We start from the raw sequence: 22,104 nt of genomic DNA, 5'->3' as shown, positions 1-22,104 counted from the left end.
GGGGGGCGGTTGGGGGGGTTGACTGTGTATGTTGATGGTCACTATGGGCGATTACGGATTCATTTTTGTTTTTTTTATTTGATGTTTGTGTTGACATGCAGGCTGTTGTTTGGGGGTTGGTGGGAGGATGGGATCATTGTTGTTAATAAGGGGATTAACATTGCATTCGTTGTCGCTTGTTGTTTGTTGGTGGGTGTAAATTTTGAAGAAAATGTGAAAAAGGAGAATAAAAATATTTTTAAAAAAAGAAACGGTCAAGAGTGTTTGCTCACCGTAAGATTTTAATTCCGATGTGGTGTTTTTGCAGAGACTCATTTGTGCGTCAGGGACCAGACAAAGCTGTGGAAGGGGTGGGTAGGACAAGTCTTTCATTCGGGTTTGGAAGTAAGGCCAGAGGTACGTCAATATTAACTAATAAAAGGATTCAGTTTTCTGCTTCGAAGATCTTCGTTGACCCCAATGGTAGGCATGTTATTGCCTGTGACTCTGTGGTAGACACACTGGTGGTTCTGGTTAATATGTATGCCCCAAACTGGAACAACACAAATTTTATTAATAATCTGCTGGCCTTCCTCCCCGATTTAGATTTGCATCAGTTCATTTTGGTTGGGGACCTAAACTGGCAAGGTGGATACAGAACTGGCTAGGTCATACAAGGCAGAGAGTAGCAATGGAAGGGTGCTTTTCTAATTGGAGGGCTGTGACTAGTGGTGTTCCACAGGAATCAGTGCTGGGACCTTTGCTATTCATAATATATATAAATGATTTGGAGGAAAATGTAACTGGTCTGATTAGTAAGTTTGTAGATGACACAAAGGTTGGTGGAATTGCAGATAGCGATGAGGACTGTCAGAGGGTACAGCAGCATTTAGATCGTTTGGAGATTTGGGCAGAGAGATGGCAGATGGAGTTTAATCTGGACAAATGTGAGGTAATGCATTTTGGAAGGTCTAATGCAGGTAGGGAATATACAGTGAATGGTAGAACTCCAAAGAGTATTGAAAGTCAGAGAGATCTAGGTGTACAGGTCCACACGTCATTAAAAGGGGCAACACAGGTGGAGAAGGTAGTCAAGAAGTAATATGGCATGCTTGCCTTCATTGGCCGGGGCATTGAGTATAAGAATTGGCAAGTCATGTTGCAGCTGTATAGAACCTTAGTTAGGCCACACTTGGAGTATAGTGTTCAATTCTGGTCACCAAACTACCAGAAGGCTGTGGAGGATTTAGAGAGGGTGCAGAAGATATTCACCAGAATGTTGCCTGGTATGGAGGGCATTAGCTATGAGGACCGTTTAAATAAACTCGGTTTGTTCTCACTGGAACGACGGAGGTTGAGGGGCGACCTGAAAGAGGTCTACAAAATTATGAGGGGCATAGACAGAGTGGATCGTCAGAGGCTTTTCCCCAGGGTAGAGGTATCAATTACTAGGGGACATAGGTTTAAGGTGCGAGGGGCAAGGTTTAGAGTAGATGTACGAGGCAAGATTTTTACACAGTGGGTAGTGGGTGCCTGGAACTCGCTGTCGGAGGAGGTGGTGGAAGCAGTGAAGATAGTGACATTTGAGGGGCATCTTGATAAATACATGAATAGGATGGGAATAGAGGGATTCGGACCCAGGAAGTGTAGAAGATTGTAGTTTAGCCGGGCAGCATGGTCGGCACGGGCTTGAAGGGCCGAAGGGCCTGTTCCTGTGCTGTACTTTTCTTTGTTCTTTGTTTGTTCTTTGTTCTAAACAGTGTTCTGAACCCTGGTCTGGATTGGTCCAAGCCCAAATCTCTGACTCCATCAGAGTTGACCAGAGCTCTGCTGTTTTTCATAGACCAAGTGTAGGGGGGTAGATCCTTGGCCCTTTTTGCACCCATGTGACAAAGATTTTTCACTTTTCTTGCATGTGCATCAGGTATACTCGCAGATCGATTTTGTGGCGGATAGGTCTCTCATCTTTTCTGTGGTGGCTGCTTCGTACTCAGCGATTGTGATTTCGGATCATGCCCCGTACTTTGTTGTTTTGGCACAAGAGTCAGTTCCCTCCCAGCATCCACCCATGGAGGTTAGGCACGACATTATTAGCGGACAATAAATTTTGTGAACTCATGTTCACTGTCATAGGGGCCTCACGGTAGCATGGTGGTTAGCATCAATGCTTCACAGCTCCAGGGTCCCAGGTTCGGTTCCCGGCTGGGTCACTGTCTGTGTGGAGTCTGCACGTCCTCCCCGTGTGTGCGTGGGTTTCCTCCGGGTGCTCCGGTTTCCTCCCACAGTCCAAAGATGTGCGGGTTAGGTGGATTGGCCATTCTAAATTGCCCGTAGTGTAAGGTTAATGGGGGGATTGTTGGGTTACGGATACACGGGTTACGTGGGTTTAAGTAGGGTGATCATTGCTCGGCACAACATTGAGGGCCGAAGGGCCTGTTCTGTGCTGTACTGTTCTATGTTCTATGTTCTATGTCATTTGGGACTATATAAAATTTAATGAAAGTGAGTTAAACTCACATTCTAGGCTGTGGGAAGCTGTTAAGGTGGTCATCAGGGGGGAGATTGTCTCCTACAAAGTGCACATGATCAAGACAGCGAGGGTAGAGCAGCAGAGAAAGGCTGGTGGATTCCATTCTTGAACCACCTGTACACACTTGCACCAACCCTACAGTTGTTGGCAAGTAGGAAAAAGCTGCAAACACAATTCGAGCTATTATCAACGGACAGAGTGGTGGGTCAGCTATGAAGCTTGAGGGGCATGTTTTATGAATACGGTAGAAGGCCAGTCACCTTTTAGCTCTTCAGCTTAAATGGCAGACGGCTTCCCGAGAGATTGTACAGGTAAGCAACAGGCGGAAGTCTAGTATAAACCCCTCCACAGGTTAATCCAACTTTTGAATCGTTTTATCGGGGTCTCTATAGATCGGAGTCACTGGCTGAGGAATTGGTCATGACTGAAGTTCTGGACAATTTATCTTTCCAAGCAGTGGAGGTGGAGAGGAGCGATAAATTGGATAGAATCCCCTGTGAGTCCAGAGGAATTTATAAAATGCATTAGGTTACGGGTTTGAGCCGGGGACAATGGATGTGAGGTTTCGGATATGGGACGAGAGGGTGGTTAAGGAAATGAAGGATCTGTTTCTTGGGGGATGATTTGCGAGCTTGGAGGAGCTGGGAGAGAAGTACTGGTTGGCAAAGAGGGAAGAGTTTAGGTACCTGCAGGTTTGAGATTTTGAAGGAAGGTTTTTCTGACCTTTCCGATAATGCCGGCCACCTCGCTGTTGGAGGTGGTACTGTCAGCAGGGGGGGGTAGAGAAGGGGGTTGTAGCGGCGATTTATGGGAGGATCCAGGAGGAGGATAGGGTGTCCATGGAGGGGGCTAAGATGGGAAGAAGAGCTGGAGGGAGGGGGTGGGGGGGCGCGATGGAAGAGAGACTGTGATGTGAGATGCTGCGAAGGGTGAACACCTCAACCTCGTGCGCGAGTTTGGGACTGATACAATTGAACGTTGTATACAGGGCGCACCTCACAAATTCAAAGATGCACCGGCTGTTTGAGGGGGTGGAGGATGTTTGTGACCGATGTGGGAGGGGCCCCACAAGCCATGTTCATATGTTTTTGTCTTGCTCAAAGCTGGAAAGGTATTAACGGGAGGTATTTAGCACTATCTCAGGGATGTTGCGTATGGATGAAGAGCCTGATCCCCTAGAAGCCATTTTCAGGGTATTCGACCAGCCCATGTTGCAGGCAGGGGTGGGGGCAGATGCTTTAGCCTTCATCTCGCTGATCGCTCATAGGTGGGTCTTGTTGGGGTGGAGGTCAGCTTCTCCATCCTGGGCCTCGGCGTGGCGGGGGGTCCTGCTGGGATGTTTGACCCTGGAGAAGGTGAAGTTTGAGCTGAGGGTGGCGAAGGAGGGGTTCTACAATTCGTGGGGTTTGTTTATTGTGCATTTTCGGGAGTTGATTACCATTGAATACTAGGGGGGGAGGGGGGGCTGCTTTTGTCTTTGTTCTACGAGTCTGTGTTCTGGGTTTTATATTGTTGGGATTGTTCTGTTGTTGTTTGTTTTCTTTGTTTGGTGAAAATTATGAAAATATGGTTGTGGTGAATGTGATTCACACCGGATTATAATCTGTATATACATGTGTAGCTCTGGGAATGCTCGAGAGTTGTACTGGGCTTCTCCCTTGGCTCCGCCCAGGACTCCTCCCCCAGGAGCTGCTGTATAAAGATCAGTGCCATAGGGTCAGCCGGCCAGTTCACCGAGAGTTCAACGGCTAACAGGCTGGCTCTGTTGTAAGTATATTAAAACCGCTATTCTAATCCTACAAGCACGTGTCCGTAGAATTGTTGGTTCCAACAATTTAATATACTTAGGAAACAGTCGAAGAAATCATGGAAGCAGCCCTCAATGGAAGCAGCCGAGCTTAGATCTCGACCCACAGGATGCAGAGGCTAAGGAAATTTTTTCCCACTGGCTGAAATGTTTTAAACCCTACCTGGCAGAAGCTAGCACCTCCGGAACAACGGAGGAACAAAAACTCAGCCTACTGCACGCGAGGGTAAGCCACAGAATCTCCACACAGCTAAATCCGGCCGGTTCTAACACCGCAGCGCTGGCGATATTGGACAAAATGTACGTTATGCCCATTAACGAGGTTTATGCATGCCACGTGTTTACGACTCGCCGTCAGCGGCCTACAGAAACGCTTGCCGAGTTTGTAAGGGAATTGAACAATCTTTCCAATAACTGTAATTATCAAGCCGTTACCGCGGCTGAACATAGGGAGCTTGCTGTGCGGGATGTTTTCGTAGCGGGCCTTAGGTCTAACTATGTGCGCTAACGACTGCTAGAAAAGGGGGCCCAGGACTTAGACACTACTGTGGAGGCTGCTACCACTATGGAAGTTTCCTTCCGCAGCCTCACGTCGTTTCCCGCGGATCCCGCGACCTCATCGTGGACCCCCGACCAACAGTCCCCTCAAGCCTGTGCCGCACGGCCCCCCAGCTACCGCGCTGCCAAAACCAGTTACTCTGCTGCCCCAGCCAGCCACTCAGCTGCCCCAGCCTGCCATTTCTGTGGCCAAAGCCAGCACCCGCGGCAGCACTGCCCAGCCCAATCCGCGACCTGCAGCAGCTGCGGGAAGAAAGGCCACTCTGCCAGAGTGCGCCTCGCGAAAAGGGCCCCAGTTTTTAACTCCCCTGCAGAGAGAACAAATCGCTCCCAACACCAGCGGGCCCGCAGGGCCCGAAACGCTGCGGCCTACGCCCCGACTCCGCCCCCTCCCGCCAAGTGCAATCCATGGGGGCCGCCATCTTGGCAAACCCCCACCATGCGGCCGGTCACGTGCGACTCATGGGGGCCGCCATCTTCCTCGCCGCTCACCACGTGCGATCCACGGCCCCATCTGCATCGGCATGTTCATAAAGCTCATCTGAAGACTACGACCTTCCCGGGCACTCATCATGCGGCCCGCAACTCAACGCGGTCACCCTGGATCAATCCCGCCCCAAGCACCTACGAAGTTCGATGGCGGAGGTCCAGATCAATGGGTACAGCACGCCATGCCTCTTTGACTCCGGGAGCACCGAGAGCGGCATACATCCAGAGCTGGTAAGACGCTGTTCGCTTTCTATTTTTCCGGTAAGCCAAACTATCACCCTCGCTTCGGGCTCCCACTCAGTCCAAATCCAAGGACGCACCGTCGCTATGCTCACAATTTGAGGCGCTAGTTATTCGAAATTTAAACTTTATGCCCTGCCCGACCTCTGCGCGCCACTCTTATTAGGCCTGGATTTCCAGTGCAACCTCACGAGCCTCACCCTCAGCTTCGGCGGGCCACTGCCCCCACTCACTATCTGCAGCCTAGCCACACTGCGCATCTCCCCCCCTCCTCTCTTCGCCAATCTCACTCCAGATTGCAAGCCAGTAGCTACTCGCAGCAGGCGATACAGCCTGCAGGATAGGGTCTTTATCCGATCGGAGGTCCAAAGGCTGCTCAGTGTGGGGATCATAGAGGCCAGTAATAGTCCCTGGAGAGCTCAGGTGGTGGTCGTCAAGACCGGGGGAAATTTTGCATGGTCGTCGACTATAGCCAGACCATAAATCGCTTTACGCTCCTAGACGCGTATCCCCTCCCCAGAATTGCAGACATGGTTAATCAGATCACCCAATATCGGCTATCTTCCACGGTGGATCTGAAGTCTGCATACCACCAGCTCCCAATCCGCCCGGAGGACCGCCACTACACGGCGTTCGAGGCCGATGGCCGCCTCTTCCATTTCCTCCGGGTTCCTTCAGCGTCACCAACGGGGTTTCGGTGTTCCAACGAGCAATGGACCGAATGGTAGACCAGTACGGGCTGCGGGCCACGTTTCCGTATCTGGACAATGTCACCATCTGTGGCTATGACCAGCAGGACCACGACGCCAACCTCCACCGTTTTCTCCAAACGGCACAGAAATTAAATATCACTTATAACAAGGAGAAATGCGTTTTCCGCACAGACTGGCCATCCTCGGCTACGTCGTGGAGAACGGAGTCCTGGGCCCAGACCCGGACCGCATTCCCCCTCCCTCATTGCCCCAAGGCCCTCAAAAGGGGCTTGGGGTTCTTCTCATACTACGCCCAGTGGGTCCCTCAATATGCGGACAAAGCCCGCCCACTCTTTAAGGCCACACGATTTCCCCTGTCAGCTGAGGCACGCCAGGCCTTCAGCTGCATCAAGGAGGACATCGCCAAAGCAGCCATGCGGGCGGTGGATGAATCCACTCCCTTTCAGGTTGAGAGCGACGCCTCAGAGGTAGCTCTAGCAGCCACTTTAAATCAGGCAGGGAGGCCCGTTGCATTTTTCACCCGTACCCTATCCGCTTCAGAACTCCGACACTCCTCAGTCGAGAAGGAAGCACAAGCCATCGTGGAGGCTGTTCGTCACTGGAGGCACTACCTCACAGGTAGGAGGTTCACCCTCATCACCGACCAACGATCGGTTGCCTTTATGTTTGACAACTCGCAAAGGGGCAAAATAAAAAATGATAAAATCCTTCGGTGGAGGATCGATCTCTCCACCTATAGTTACGATATTAAATATCGACCGGGGAAGCTCAACGAGCCCTCAGATGCCCTATCCCGCGGGACATGCGCCAGCGCGCAGATCAGCCGTCTGAAAGCCATCCACGTGGACCTCTGCCATCCAGGGGTCACCCGGCTCACCCACTACATCAGAGCCCAAAACCTGCCTTTCTCCAACGAGGAGGTAAAAGCGGTCACCAGGGACTGCCCGACCTGTGCGGAGTGCAAACCGCACTTCTATAGACCAGACAGGGCCCACCTGGTCAAGGCTTCTAGGCCCTTTGAACGCCTTGCGATCGATTTCAAAGGGCTACTCCCCTCCACTAACAAGAACATTTATTTCCTCAACATCATCGATGAGTTCTCCCGATTCCCTTTTGCCATTCCGTGCCCCGACATGACCTCCCACACAGTCATTAGGGCCCTGCATAGTGTCTTCACCCTGTTCGGTTTCCCCAGCTACGTGCACAGCGACCGGGGTTCGTCCTTTATAAGCGACGAGCTGCGTCAGTACCTGCTCGACAAGGGCATCGCCTCGAGCTACAACCCCGGGGGAACGGACAGGTGGAGAGGGAGAACGCAACGGTCTGGAAGACCGTCCTGCTGACCCTCCGGTCTAGAAAACTCCAAGTCTCCCAATGGCAAGAAGCCCTTCCAGACGCGCTCCACGCTATCAGTTCCCTCCTCTGTACAGCTACAAATCAAACCCCTCATGAGCGACTCTTCATTTTTTCTAGGGGCACTACCACGGGAGTCTCACTTCCATCGTGACTGAGGACACCAGGCCCAGTCCTCCTGAGGGAGCACGTCAGGGGGCACAAAACTGACCCCCTTGTTGAATAGGTGCACCTCCTCCATTCCAACCCCCAGTACGCATTCGTGGAGTTCCCGGACGGTCGCCAGGACACAGTATCCCTTCGGGATCTGGCACCCGCTGGATCCAGCCCCCCCCTACCCCCACTGAGGAACCCCTTACCCCGTTCCCTATGCTGCCGCCCCCTCGCGCCCCCGATTCCGTAAGCCCACCCCACCGGTTCCACGCGCCAGACCCAGCCCGCCCCCAGCGCCCCCAGTCTCCGGTCGAGCCAGAGGTGTATAAAGTTCGGACGAGACCCACCCCGGAGTCTGCCATCATACCCCAGCTCTCAACACCCACCCAGCCACCGCAAGAGGCTGCAACCCCGGTGCTCCGCAGATCGAAAAGAACAATTCGTCCACCGGACAGACTAACTCTGTGAGCCACCACCCCCGCTGGACTCGATTCTTTTCACAGGGGGTGAATGTGGTGAATGTGATTCACACCGGATTATAATCTGTATATACATGTGCCTATATTGTAAGTGCAGTTGCACTACCTGACCACCAGGGGGAGTAGCTCTGGGAATGCTCGAGAGTTGTACTGGGCTTCTCCCTTGGCTCCGCCCAGGACTCCTCCCCCGGGAGCTGCTGTATAAAGATCAGTGCCACAGGGTCAGCCGGCCAGTTCACCGAGAGTTCAACGGCTAACAGGCTGGCTCTGTTGTAAGTATATTAAAACCGTTATTTTAATCCTACAAGCACGTGTCCGTAGAATTGTTGGTTCCAACAATGGTGAATAAAAATATTTTTAAAAATGCATGGGGTTTCAGACTGGTATAGCCCCTGGTCCGGATGGCTTCCCCATTTAATTTTGTAACAAGTTCGCAGAGCAGCTGGTGCCTTTAATTCTTGACATGTTTAATCCTTATACCGGGGTTCATTGCCCTCTACCCACATGCAGGGATCTATCTCCTTGACTCTCAAGGAGGACAAAGACCCAAGGCGGCACGATGGTGCTGTGGTTAACACTGCTGCCTCACAGCATCGAACACCCGAGTTTCGATCCCTGCCCTGTGTCACTGTCTGTGCAGAGTTTGCACATTCTCACCGTGTCTGCATGGCTCCCACAACCCAAAACGGTGAACAGGTTAGTTGAATAGTCCCTTAATTGGAAAAAAAAGGATTGGGTGTTCTAAGGGCGCGATTCTGCGGAAAAATATTTTAGTGTGCTGGTGAGTGGTAATTGCCACGGATTTCCCGGCGCTCAGCCCAGCGAGGCCGGCAACGCTATTCAACATTAGTTTCTCCACTTAACAAAACCTCACGGGCTTCTTGCCCCAAATGCCAGCTTGCCGGCTGATGCGCCAGAACCACGCTCGGCAGCCCCCCCCTAACAAGATCGAGCAGCACTTAAGCGGCACTTGCTCGGCCAACCCCAGCTAGCTTGCAACAATGTCGCCAAGGAGACCAGCCTCAATATTCGAGGATGCTGACCTGGGGAGGCTCCTGGACCCAGTGGAGGCCAGGAGGGATGTCCTGTTCTCCCAGTGGTCCTGGAGGGTGAGCTATAAGGCAGCCAGCCACTATCTGGTTGATAGTGTTAAGTTAAATTTGGGAGGTGGGATAACCTGCCGCTATCCTTGGCGGGTAGGGTTCAAACTATTTAAATGAACATGCTCCCGAGATTTTTTATTTATTTTTCAATGTCTCCCCGTTTTTCTCTCCAAGTCCTTTTTTGTCAAAGTCAACAAATTAATGTCCTCCTTTATTTGGGTGTGTAAGGCTACAATGATCCACGGGGCTTTTCTCCAAAGAGATAGACAATCAGGGGGCTTGGCTGTACCCAATTTATTAGTTTACTATTGGGCAGGCAATATTCAGAAGATGTTGCTGTGGTTCAGCGATCCTGGCTCCATGTGGGGACACATGGAAGGAGCTCCTGCACTGTTTCTAGCCTTTGCACAATAGGTACTGCATTGTTGTCTTTCTCTCTGGTGAGATTTTCACATAATCCAGTGGTGGTTTCCACCCAGAGAATTTGGAAGCAATTCAGGCTGCATTTCAACCACTGCTCCCTGTCTTTGCTCGCCCCAATCTGCAACAATCACCTTTTTCTGCCAGCGGGTTTGGACTTGACATTTAAATCATGGGAGGGGGAGGGTCTGGAGAGTTTTGGAGACCTGTTTATGGAGGGTGTTTTGCCAGTTTTAAGGAGTTGGTGAAGAAATTCCAACTTCCTAGTTCCAGCCTTTTCAGGTATTTTCAGATTCACAATTTTTCACACAAGGCTATCCCCTCCTTTCCCTTGGCACCACCCTATTCCCTGTTGAAGAGGAGTCTGCCTTTGGCCGGGCTGATGGTGGGGGGGGGGGGGGGGGGGGGGGGGGGACTATGGGAGGGCGAATTAGGTCCTCATCATTAGATGGTGAGGTGTGGAGTGAGGCCCTTCAAATGGTCAATTACACATCTTCATATGCCTGACTAAGTTCGATTCAATTCAAAGTGGTGCATAGGGTGCATCTGACTAATGCGAGGTGATGGATTTTTCTCTGGGGTGGAGGACAAGTATGTACTGGTCTTGTCCCAAGTTGGTGAGCTTCTGGGCCTCTTCCTTTATGAAAATAAATTTAGAGTACCCAATTCATTTTTTCCAATTAAGGGGCAATTTAGCGTGGCCAATCCACCTACCCGGCACATCTTTTGGGTTGTGGGGGCGAAACCCACGCAAACATGGGGAGAATGTGCAAACTACACACGGACAGTGACCCAGAGCCAGGATCGAAACTGGGACCTTGGTGCCGTGAGGCAGCAGGCCGAACACACTGCGCCACCGTGCTACCCTCTGGGCCTCTTTCTTTAATACCATGTTGGAGATGTTAATTTGGATCCATGTCCACTGATGGCCATATTTGGGGTATCGGACTTGGTGTTTCAGATGGGGGTAAAGGCAGATGTCCTCGCCTTCGCTTCGTTGATAGCCCGGAGACTAATTCTATTTGGATGGAGGTCTCCTACTCTGCCTTGTGCCTCAGCTTGACTGGGTGACTTCATGTCTTTTCTACATTTGGAGAAGGTTAAGTACACCATTAGAGGGTCAGTAGAAGAGTTCTACCTGAGATGGCATCCATTTATTTCCTTTTTTAAAGAGCTAGTCACCATCAGTTGTTAGGTGGATAAGTTTAGTTTTTTGGGTTAAAGTCAATCTGTGTTTCTGTCCCTTTCTTATATTGTGTAATTGTGGCTAATTGTTTTGGAAGGTTTTGTTTAACATCAACATTTTTAAATAAACATATTTTTTTAAAACACTGAAATGGCCTGACAGCTCATTTGTTTGTGAGTTTTATGCAGAATGTTATGAAGGAGGGTCACATGACATTCACATGGTTGCATATGTTATGGAAGTCTTGAAACAATCAGTTGACAAAATATTTTTCCTTGATGGATGATGAACCTACCTTGAAACAAGCACAAAATAAAAAAGTGATCAATTTTATCTTGGGCAACTTAACTTGCAGGAGTCAAAACTGAAACTGCCAAACTCAGTTTCAGATCATTCAAAACAAAAGCCACTCATTTAATCTTATACCTCCAATCCTTCAAGCCGCTCCTGCAAATTGCTTTGGTCTGACAACTGAATTTTACGAAAATGCTCTTCTTCGTCCAAATGCTGGGTTTTTATTGTCTCCATTCGTGCAGTGATTAAGTGAGGTGCAGCAATCGCACTCCATCTACAAACAAAGAGTAATTGCTTCAGAATGAATGAAATGAACCAGGATCTTCACATATATGACAGATTGTGAAGGCCGGTGGCAGCAATAAATTAACTGCAGCAAACAATTTTAACCAACTTATCATTATATCTAAAATTTCTGTGCCACTTTAAAAAATATTAGATTGTGTTTTTCCTTTTAAAAATGGCAAGCAAAAAAACAGGAAGCAGGAAATTATGGGCCAGTCAACCTAACATCTGTCAAAGGGAAAATTCTGGAATCTATTATTAAGGAGGTTATAACGGACACTGAGAAAATCCTCAATGTAATCAGGCAAAGTGAAAGGGAATCATGCTTGCCTAATTTATTTGAGTTCATTGAGGAAGTATGAAGCAACATGAATAAAGGGGAACCTGTGGACGGGGTGTACTTCGATTTCCATGAAGGCTTTGCCAAGGTGCTACACCAAAGATTACCACACAAATGTTATTGGAGGTAACATATTAGCACAGATAGATTAGTGAGCTCGCAGGAAACGGAAAGAGGGCATAAAAGGACAATTTTCAGGTTGCCAAGATGTAATACGTGGAGTTTCACAGAGACCAGTGCTGGGGGCTCAACCAATAACAATCAATTGGGTGATTTTCCAATATTTTGTAAAGTTTCATGTTGGGTGGGAAAAGCGGAGTATAGCCTGCCGGCGATGTTGGTGGGTGTTCCCACTGTATTTTTAAGCACTTAGAAAAAAATTATTTCACGGATTTCATGCCATCTCCATGACGCGCGGACTCTGGTTGGCCCACGCCGCCAACAGCTGAGCAGGTCAATCAGCTGGGTGCGCAAATTAAATGCTGCCCCAATGCTCCCCAATACTTGTTCAAAGTCCAAGAGATTTGCTGCAAGAAAGTCACTCCATGGATTTCGGAGGGCTCCCACCCCAGAATGCTAGATGCTGTAGAAGAGAGGCCTTGTACCCTCGGGCAGGGAGGAGATCACCAAGCAAGGTCACCAGCCCTGCATGGGAGGTTCTGACAGCACTGGTAAGCGCCAGCTCCCTGCTGAGGTGGGCGGGCATCCAATGCTGGAAGAGGATGAATGATCTCTTCCATTGAGCGAGAGTAAGTCACTCTTCTTACCTGTCACCGCTCACAAACTCACGGGGAACTCACTTACTGCCAGCTCAAGGGACAGCACCACTCGCTCTCCCTCATACTTCTCATCTCCCCGGTGACTTGTCACCTCATCACCTCCCTGCTCCCATTCACCAACCACACATGTCAGGAATCCTTACCATCTGCCCAAGCACACAGCCTCCCTATACTTCCCCCATCTATTTTCTTGCAGGACAAGCTGGCTCGCAATAAAAGGAGGGATCCCAGATGGTGGAGGGATGCCCAAGTTAAATGTAGTTTCGTCCTTCAAGAAATAGCCCTCCAGTTGGCCAAGGAGGAAGATGACCGCTGCTGCACGGAGGGTGAGGCGGGCGCCAAAAGACGAAGTGAGGACACCATCATCCACTGCACCAACCTAACACAAGTCTTGTCTCTTCTATCCTTATAACCCATGACAAGCATTACTCGAATCTCCTTTCTTTTGCAGATACATCAGGAGAGCAGTCGAATAGCCCGACCAGCCAGACACTAGCGGGGATAAATTCTTGGACATTAAGTGAGAAGAGATGTGATGACTTCCGATGACAGTGATGTGCTGAGCGGATGCACATCAGGTGGCTCTCCTCCCAACCAGAATCAAATAGGCACTTTTAGCCAAATGTTGCCTGAAAAATCGAGAGCAAAGTAACCTCAACAGAAGAAAGAAAATAACTGCAAAAGAAATGCCAGCAAACAGGTGCGCGAGGGGCTGAAGGGGTGACTGAAGTGGTGAAAACAAACAGCAAGCGGACGAACCATTGAACCCACGAGGTGAGCGGGCCCCTGCCCTCGCCACATGGAGACAGATGAAAGACCTTCCTCAAGAAGGAGCTGGCCGCCATGAAAGAGGTGCTCAGAATTGAAATCCAGGTGGCGGTCAAGGTGGTGGTGACGGAGGCGATGGTCACCTCACAAAAAACAATTGATGAGTTGGGGAAGAAAGTGGAGGCGCAGGATGGGACAATCCACGACCTGGAGAGAGCTTCGATGGACCAGAGTGACAGGATTGCCTGGCCAGTGGAAGGGATGGCACAGATGCAGGGAGGGGGACGGGGATGGGGTAATGCGTGAGAGGGGCAGGGGGGCAGGAGGTGAGGGGGGGGAAAATTACACGTAGGAAACAGGACAGGAAAAAAGAGTTGGTTCTCAGATTGTCTTCGGCGGGTAGGGAGTAGGCCGAGGAAACAAGATGGCGCCTAAACAAAGAGAAACCCTGGAGTGCAGGGGCGCACCCACATGGCATACACACAGTTGGTGGCCATGTTGGGTGCCTCCTGGTCAAAAGGAAACCCTGGAGACTAGGGGAAAGGCCTCATGGTGAGAACGGTTACCGCAGCCATTTTGGACAGCCCCCTAAGAAAGGGAAACCCTGGAGTGCAGGGGCGCGTCCACCAGGTAAGTATGGTTGATCCCACAGAACGGGGGGGACAGAAACCCCCCCACCAGGATTATCACCTGGAATGTCAGGGGACTCAACGACCCAGTGAAGACGTCCAGAGTCTTTGCACACTTAAGAAGTCTGAAAGCCGACATAATCTTCCTGCATAGACACACCTGAGGGAGAAGGAAGGGCTGAGTGGGACAGACGTACCATTCATGCAATGGGGCGAGGACTATTATAGTAGCCAGATTGATTAGCAAGAGGACGAGGTTCATTGAAACTAGGACGGTTACGGATCAAGGGGAGGTGGCACGTCAAGGTCAGCGATGTCAAGGTCAGCGATGTCCTGGACAGGGCACCGGTGGTGCTGGTAAATGTGTACGCATCCAACTGGGACGACACAGACTTTATAAAGGAGACCATGGCGGAAATCCCTGACATTGACACACACCAACTGATCATGACTTCAACTCTGTGCAGGACCCTCTGACGGACTGACCAAACCCCAGAACATGGAAAAAGACAGGCATGGTGAGGGAATTAGAAGCATTCATGGAGCAGATGGGGGCAGTGGACGCATGGCGGTTTCTACACCCCGATGAAAGGGAATTTTTGTTCTTTTTGCCAGTGCACAAGATATACATCGGGATCGACTTCTTTGCAGTGGGGAAATCGGTGCTTCGAGGAATAGGAAAGGCAGAATGTTCAGTGATAGTCATTTCTGACCACGCTCCACATTTCATGAATGTGAAGTTGGGGACGGGTCGTGTCCAGCTCCCCACAAGGAGGCTGGACACAGACGTCTTGGCTGACTAGGCCTGCTGCCAAAAAAACTTCACAGGACAAAGGCGAGTACATCACTAATAACCAGAACGGGGAAGGCTCACCTTCCTTATTCTGGGAGGCACTGAAGGCTGTGATCAGAGGAGAAATTATCGCCTACAAGGCACGTAGAGACAGGAAAGAGAGGGCGGCCAGGCAATAACTGGTCAACTCCATCCTCTTAGGCCCCACCCGTAGACTTCTGGCGGAGAGAAAAAAAGCTGCAAATGGACTTTAACCCACAATCCGCCAGGAAAGCAGTGTACCAACTCCGCCAGACACGGGGAACCTTCTATGAGTACGGAGAAAAGGCTGGCCATCCACTGGCTCACCAGCTGAGAAAGCAAGCAGCCACGAGGGAGATAGCGCAGGTAAAGAATAGCAGAGGCACACTGGTATCCGAGCCAAAAGAGGCCAACCGGACGTTTGCGACCACACGTCCGAGCCCCTCGACAGGGGCACGAGGATGAAACGGTTCATCGATGAACTGGACATGCCAGTTGTGGGGGACGAAAGGCGGGGGGGAACTAGAAGCACCAATAGGTCTGGGAGGGATCATGGAAAGTATCAGCTCCATGCAGGCGGGGAAGGCGCCGGGACCCAATGGGTTCCCGGCGGATTTTTATAAAAATATTTGCGCTGCACACCTTCGGGATATTTTGAAGACTCACTAGCACCCTGTCTCCTATGCTAACACAGGCCATGATATCGCTGATACCCAAAAAAAATCAAAGACCCAACAGAATGCTAATCATGCAGACTAATTTCGTTACTTAAGGTGGTCACGAAGATACTCGCGAAGGTCCTGGCCAAGAGACTGGAGAACTGCTTACGCGAGGTAGTCGCAGAGGACCAGACGGGCTTTGTCAAGGGTAGGCAGCTAACTGTGAATTTCAGGCGGTTGCTGAATGTAATAATGCCCCCCCCCCCCCCCTCCCCCCCCCCCCCCCCCACATTCACCACCCCTGGGGGAGAGCACCAGGGGTGATCATCTCCCTGAGTGCAGAAAAGGCCTTCGATAGAGTCGAGTGAAAGGTGAAAGTACCTCTTTGAGGTACTGGAGCAGTTTGGGCGAGGGGCAAGGATCACCTCCTGGGTGAAACTCCTGTACAACGCCCCCAAGGCGAGTGTTCGTACCAACACTACCAGCTCTGAATACTTCCAGCTCCACAGAGGCACACGGCAGGAACGGCCACTGTCCCCGCTCCTGTACGCCCTGGCAATTGAACCCCTGCCGATCGCTCTGCGAGACGCCAAAAGCTGGAAGGGCATTCAAAGAGGAGGCAGAGAGCACAGAGTTTCACTCTACATGGGTGACCTGCTTCTCTATGTCTCGGACCCATAGAATGGCCTGAAAGCAATCATACAGCTCCCGGAAGAGTTTAGAGCCTTCTCGGGCTACAAACTCAACTTGGGCAAGAGCGAGGTTTTCCCGGTGAACCCGAACGAGAGAGGGACAGATCTGGAGATCTACCATTCAAACTAGCCCAAAACAAATTCCACGACCTGGGGATCCAGATAGCCCATGACTGGACACGATCCACAAGTGAAATCTGACCAGCCTGGTGGAGGAAGTCAAAAAGGACCTACCGAGATGGGATGCACTCCCACTCTCCCTGGCGGGGAGAATGCAGACAATCAGAACATACTGCCAAGGTTCCTCTTCCTGTTCAGATCCATACTGATCTTAATCCCCAAGGCCTTTTTCCATAACATACACAAAATGACCATGCCGTTTGTGTGGGGGTAAAAATTCAAGGATCTGTAAATCAACACTGCAAAGGTGAAAAAATGTGGGTGGTCTGGCCCTGCCGAATCTGTAAGACTACCACTGGGCAGCTACAGCAGAGAGGGTGAGAGGATGGCTACTTGAACCCAATATGGAATGGGTGAGGATGGCGGAGTCTTCCTGCAACAGAACGACCCTGCAGGCCCTTGCCACAGCAGTGCTCCCATTGCCTCCAATGAAACACACATCCTGCCCAGTGATGGTAGCCACACTAAAGACATGGAACCAGATGAGGCAGCATTTTGGTCTAACCAAGATGTCCCCCAGAGCCCCCATCTGCGGAAATCACAAATTCCCACCAGCTATGCTCGACACCACCTTTAAAAGATGGAGACAGGACGGGGGGATGCTAACAGTCAGGGACTTCAACATAGAGGACAGACTTGTGACCTTGGGCGAACTGATGGAAAGTCTGGAACTACTGACAGGGCAGGAACTCAGACACCTCCAAATCAAACACTTCCTCCGCAAGGAGACGGCAAGCTACCCCAGGGCCCCGAGAGACACACTATTACAGGAATTGATAAACAGGGACAGTAAGGAGGGGGAGAACTGTGGGAACATCTAGGAAAATTATTGGACAGGGCAAGACTACCACTGGAACGAAGCCAGATGATAATGGGAGGTTAAACTGGGGACAGAAGTGGGTTGGGGACTCTGGAGTAAAGCACTGAACAGGGCCAAGTCCACATCCTCCTGTGCAAGGCTGAGCCTCATGCAGTTTAAAGTGGTGAGAGCGCACCCAACCAGAGCCCGAATTAACAGGTTCTTCCTGGACGTGGAAGATAAATGTGAACAGTCCCAGGGAGGCCCAGGCAACCACACCCACATGTTCTGGGCATTCCCCAGACTTGTAGGATTCTGGACAGCCTTCTTTGAGGCGATATCCAAGGTTGTGGGGTGAGGGTGGAGCCGTGCCTGAGAGTGGAAGTCTTCGAGATATCGGAACAGCCAGTTACATATGGGGAAGGGGGCCGATGCCCTTGCTTTTGCTTCCTTCACCACATGCCAGAGAATCATGCTCAGCTGATGGTCAGCAGCACCACCCACAGCTGCAGACTGGCTGGCAGATCTGACAAAACTTCTCCACCTGGAGAAGATTAAGTACACCATCCGAGGGTCGGAAGACGGCTTCCACAAAGCGTGGGGAGCATTTGTTGGCCTGTTCCAAGACCTGTTCAAGGCCAACAGATGCTAGGGAAAGATGGGGAAACGGAGGACAGCAGACAAGAACGCATACCATGAGGAGGTACATAGGGGAAGGAGAGGAGATGAGAAGGAAACCCAAGTGAGCCACAGAGAGAAACATGGGGTATAAAGGGGGGAGGGGAGGGGGCAGGAAGCCCCTCTCCCCCACCCCACCCGAACCCACAATGTCAACAACAAATGCAGCAGAAAAGAGGCGATGAGCTCAGCAGTAGGACATCCAGGGTGGAAGAGGATACTGGGAGGGGGGCAGTGAGGGGGTAAGGGGACTGGGAGAATGTATGTTCAGAAATATGTATGTAAATAAGAAATTGTACAACATGTAAATACCAGACACACCATCTATTAAAAGTATTACTCTGGAAAATTGAAAAACGCCAATAAAAGCATTTTTAAAAAAGATTGAAGAGATGTAAAGAGAAGGGCAGCACGGTAGCACAAGTGGATAGCACTGTGGCTTCAGAGCGCCAGGGTCCCAGGTTCGATTCCCCGCTGGGTCACTGTCTGTGCGGAATCTGCACATTCTCCCCGTGTCTGCGTGGGTTTCCTCCGGGTGCTCTGGTTTCCTCCCACAGTCCAAAGACGTGCAGGTTAGGTGGATTGGCCATGATAAACTGCCCTTAGTGACCAAAAAGGTGAGGAGTGGTTATTGGGTTACAGGGATAGGGTGGAAGTGAGGGCTTAAGTGGGTCAGTGCAAACTTGATGGGCCAAATGGCCTCCTTCTGCACCGTATGTTCTATCTCACAGCTTTCATTCACACCCTCCACAGCACAGAGAAACACACACCTCTGTGGGACTTAGTAGTAGGGAGACTACGGCGACATAAACTAGTGAGTACCTTACTGTTTGATCCAAAGAAGAACGAGGAAGGGAGGTCTCAGGGAGCCAGCACTCAGAGGATTGCTGGAGGCAGGACTTTGCTGAGCCCCAGTTAGATGATGTGCTCTGTACTCAGTCATGCCTCAGTTTCTGGAGCTCCAAAGGCAAATTTGGGACCATCAGGAAGGAATGTCAGTTTCGGTCCTCACATTGAAAGATCGAATGGAGGAGTCCTAATGTCTTCTGTCTAAGGAAATAATGGCAACATCACGAGGCAACCAGGTCAACACTGAGATGGTGGTGGTGGCAGCGGAGACCTTGGTGCAGGCATTTCAGACCTGCACTGGTGGAGTGCATGAACTCCATGGTGGATGATGTGCACTATATGGTGCAGGGCTTTAACTCCATGGTGCATGTACTTGTGGTCTTCATCAAGTTCCAACATCAGAGGATGGCGGGGGCTACTTCACTCCAGCTGCCCCTCTATCTTAAGGAGGAAGCTGGGTTCTCAACCACATGTAGGAAGGAAGCAAAGCTAGTGCATTGCCTGGGGACTTCCACCCAGGAGGCTCGAGAAGTGTCCAGTCCATCTGATCCCCTTTCCAGTGACCAAAACATCCCCAGTCCCACAGGCTGAGGATGGTATAACCACAACACAGCAGCACCCCAAAGCATGTTGGGGCCCTCCAGTTCTCGTATCTCCAGAGGACGCCCCCTGAGGTCATCAGAGACAAGAAGGGCATGGCATCCTGAAGGTTGCCTTCATCTTTTCTGTAGATCCTGGGGGAAACACCAAGTCATTGTGGCAGGGTTAGAAAGATTAAGAAAGTCTAGTTGCATAGCATGAGCATGGGTGTTAGGTGTTATATTCTGGATTCTCTGGACAAAAGAACTTGATGTTGAAGCATGTGGGGCTGAATGCAAATAACACAGGTTTATTGAAGAGCTGTTAACTAGACAAAGGTTTGATCTAGATCAGGGAATTTTAACGGGTGGGTTGCAGGCGGGTGTCAGGAGGATTGCGGAGCAATCGGTCGCGGAGTTTCCGATCACGGGTGAAGTGCTCAACGGGCGTGACCCGCTTTTAAATTGAGAATTACAGTCATGACCGGCTTTTAAATGAATGATGCAGTCTTCCGGATAGAAGTGGCAGCAGAGAGCAGGTCACATACCAGGCACGTATACGGACGTCACGCACTGACGTACGTCTGGGCTTTTGGCGCAAAATCATGGAGAGATTCCTCCATTTTCTAGCTAAGAGCAAGCAAGGCAAGGAACGGTGAAGAACTGTAGATGGATCATTTTGTTACAAGGAAGTGAGGACCAGAGACAAACAAGCAGTGCACCTACTGGCCAGGAACTCACAACTGAATCTGCTGGAGAGAGCTGCTCGGCAGAGTCTATGGCAGGACAAAGCAGTGCTAGTGTTAGCTCTGTATAGAGCTCCAGGGCCTCAAGGTGAACAGCCAACAAAAAAAAACTGAAATCGGGAACAAAGCAGTATAAAGATGATTTCTTGAGGTATGGCTTTGTTAATTGTGCCAAATGTAAATCAGGTGCAAAATCTCTGTTTAAAACCCTCAAAACCTCAAAGGCATTTGAAGACGAAGCATGGCGAATTTGATTAAAAAAACCTCTTGATTTTTATCAAAGGATACAGCAAGAACTTATATCATCAGCTGAACTCCTCAGCAGAAATGTAACATTGAATAACAAAGCAAGTGAGATTGTGAGGACCAAGCAGGCTCACCTGTCGCATTAAAGGTAAGTGAAACTGGTGTGTCGCGACGGTTGGCTTGCATGGGTTGTGATGGTCGGCCGGTGTGGGTAACATAGTGGGCGATCCGGGGGGAAGATACGTGATGGTGAGTGGAAGGTTGGAGTAGAATGTATTAAGAAGATGTTGGTAATGGCTCCATATTTAGATACACATTGATTGATTATGGTGGGGGGGGAGGATAGGTGAAGGTGTTGCTTGGGTTTATGGAGCAGATGGGGGGGTTGTGGATCTGACGAGGTTCAGACACCCAAGAGAGGAGTTTTCCTTTTTCTCGCATGTATACCGAGTTTTCTCCCATATTGACTTGGATATTAGAGGTGATAGGCTCGGAATACTTGGCGATTGTCATATTGGACCATGCACCGCACTATGTGGATGGGTGCGTGGAGAAGGGATGCACACAGCGACTGCTGTGGAGGTTAGATGTGGCACTGTTGACAGATAAGCAGTAAGTGAGAGGATCTGTGTGGCTATAGTCACTATAGGCATGTGGAATTCAATAAGAACAAGGAGATTTCTCCCTCCATATTCTGGGAGACGTTAAAGGCAGAAATTAGGGTGCAGCAGATTTCAAACTAGGCGCATAGGGAGAAGGTGGGTGGATGGAAAGACAGAGGTTGGTCGAGACCATTCTAGTAGTGGATCAGCAGTATTCAGCAACCCACGGGAGTTGTTGAAGGAGTGGAAGAAACTCCAGATGGAGTTCGAACTGATTTTGACAGGGAAAGCGGTCGGTAAGTTGCATTGGGTATGAGGGGTGTTTTATGAGCATGGGGAGAAGGCCAGTAGGTTGTTGGCACACCAGCTGAGACTGCATGTGGCTTTGAGAGAGATTGGGCAAATAAAGGACACGAGGGGACGAGGTGATCTCTGACCCAGGTAAAGTGAATGGGGATTAGAGACCTTTTAATGGGGGCTGTTCAGGTCGAAGCCTCGAGAGGAGGACTCGGACATGAAACAGTTCCTGGATGGTTTAGATTTCCAAGAGATGGAGGAGGGGAAATTGCAGAGGCTGGAGACCGCACTTTGATTGGAGGAAGTGATGAGGTGCATTGGTTCCATGCAGTCTGGGAAGGCTCCAGGCCAGGCCAGATTCCCAATGTCCCGTTAGCCTGGGGGATCTGCTGCCCTCACTGACACAAGCTTCGATCTCTCTAATCTTGAAAAAGGATAAGGGTCCAGAGGAGTGTGGATCTTATCAGCCTCTGTCACCATTACATGCTGCTGCAAAGTTCGTAGTTAGCATGAAATGCAGTCTCCTAGTGTGGAAATGAAATATTTTAACTCATAGTGCCAAAGCTTAAATTCAGACCTTGTTTTTAAAATGCTATGACTATTGTGTAGTCCAAAGCCCAGACTTTCATCTCCGATGGGAGCCCGAATCAGGTTGGGATTGCTGTACTTAAGGTACTTAAGTTTTTTTTAAACTCAAAAAACAATTTTGCTCTGACTCCCCAGCCCCAAGCTATTTTGTCTTGTTTTCTCATGAGTCGGGAAAGTTTTGGGTGTAGAATGCATACACACCTGGTCCAAAGTTGAAGTGCCCATTGTGAGGACGACATCATAGAATCCCTGCAGTGCAGTTTAAGGCTAT

General features: G+C 50.2%; 1 protein-coding gene across 1 annotated transcript in view; it reads right to left on the bottom strand.

The window, feature by feature from the left end:
• dnah1 (dynein, axonemal, heavy chain 1) overlaps window positions 1-22,104 on the bottom strand; it is a 995,196-nt gene that overhangs the window by 692,609 nt on the left and 280,483 nt on the right. The window contains 1 exon segment of the mRNA XM_038812191.1: window positions 11,437-11,578. Coding sequence (XP_038668119.1) covers window positions 11,437-11,578 — 142 coding nt within the window.

This window comes from Scyliorhinus canicula, chromosome 11, assembly GCF_902713615.1.
Source record: "Scyliorhinus canicula chromosome 11, sScyCan1.1, whole genome shotgun sequence".
Lineage (NCBI taxonomy): Eukaryota > Metazoa > Chordata > Chondrichthyes > Carcharhiniformes > Scyliorhinidae > Scyliorhinus > Scyliorhinus canicula.
The sequence above is the reverse complement of the archived record's forward strand: the minus strand, read 5'-3'. Positions and strand labels throughout refer to the sequence as shown.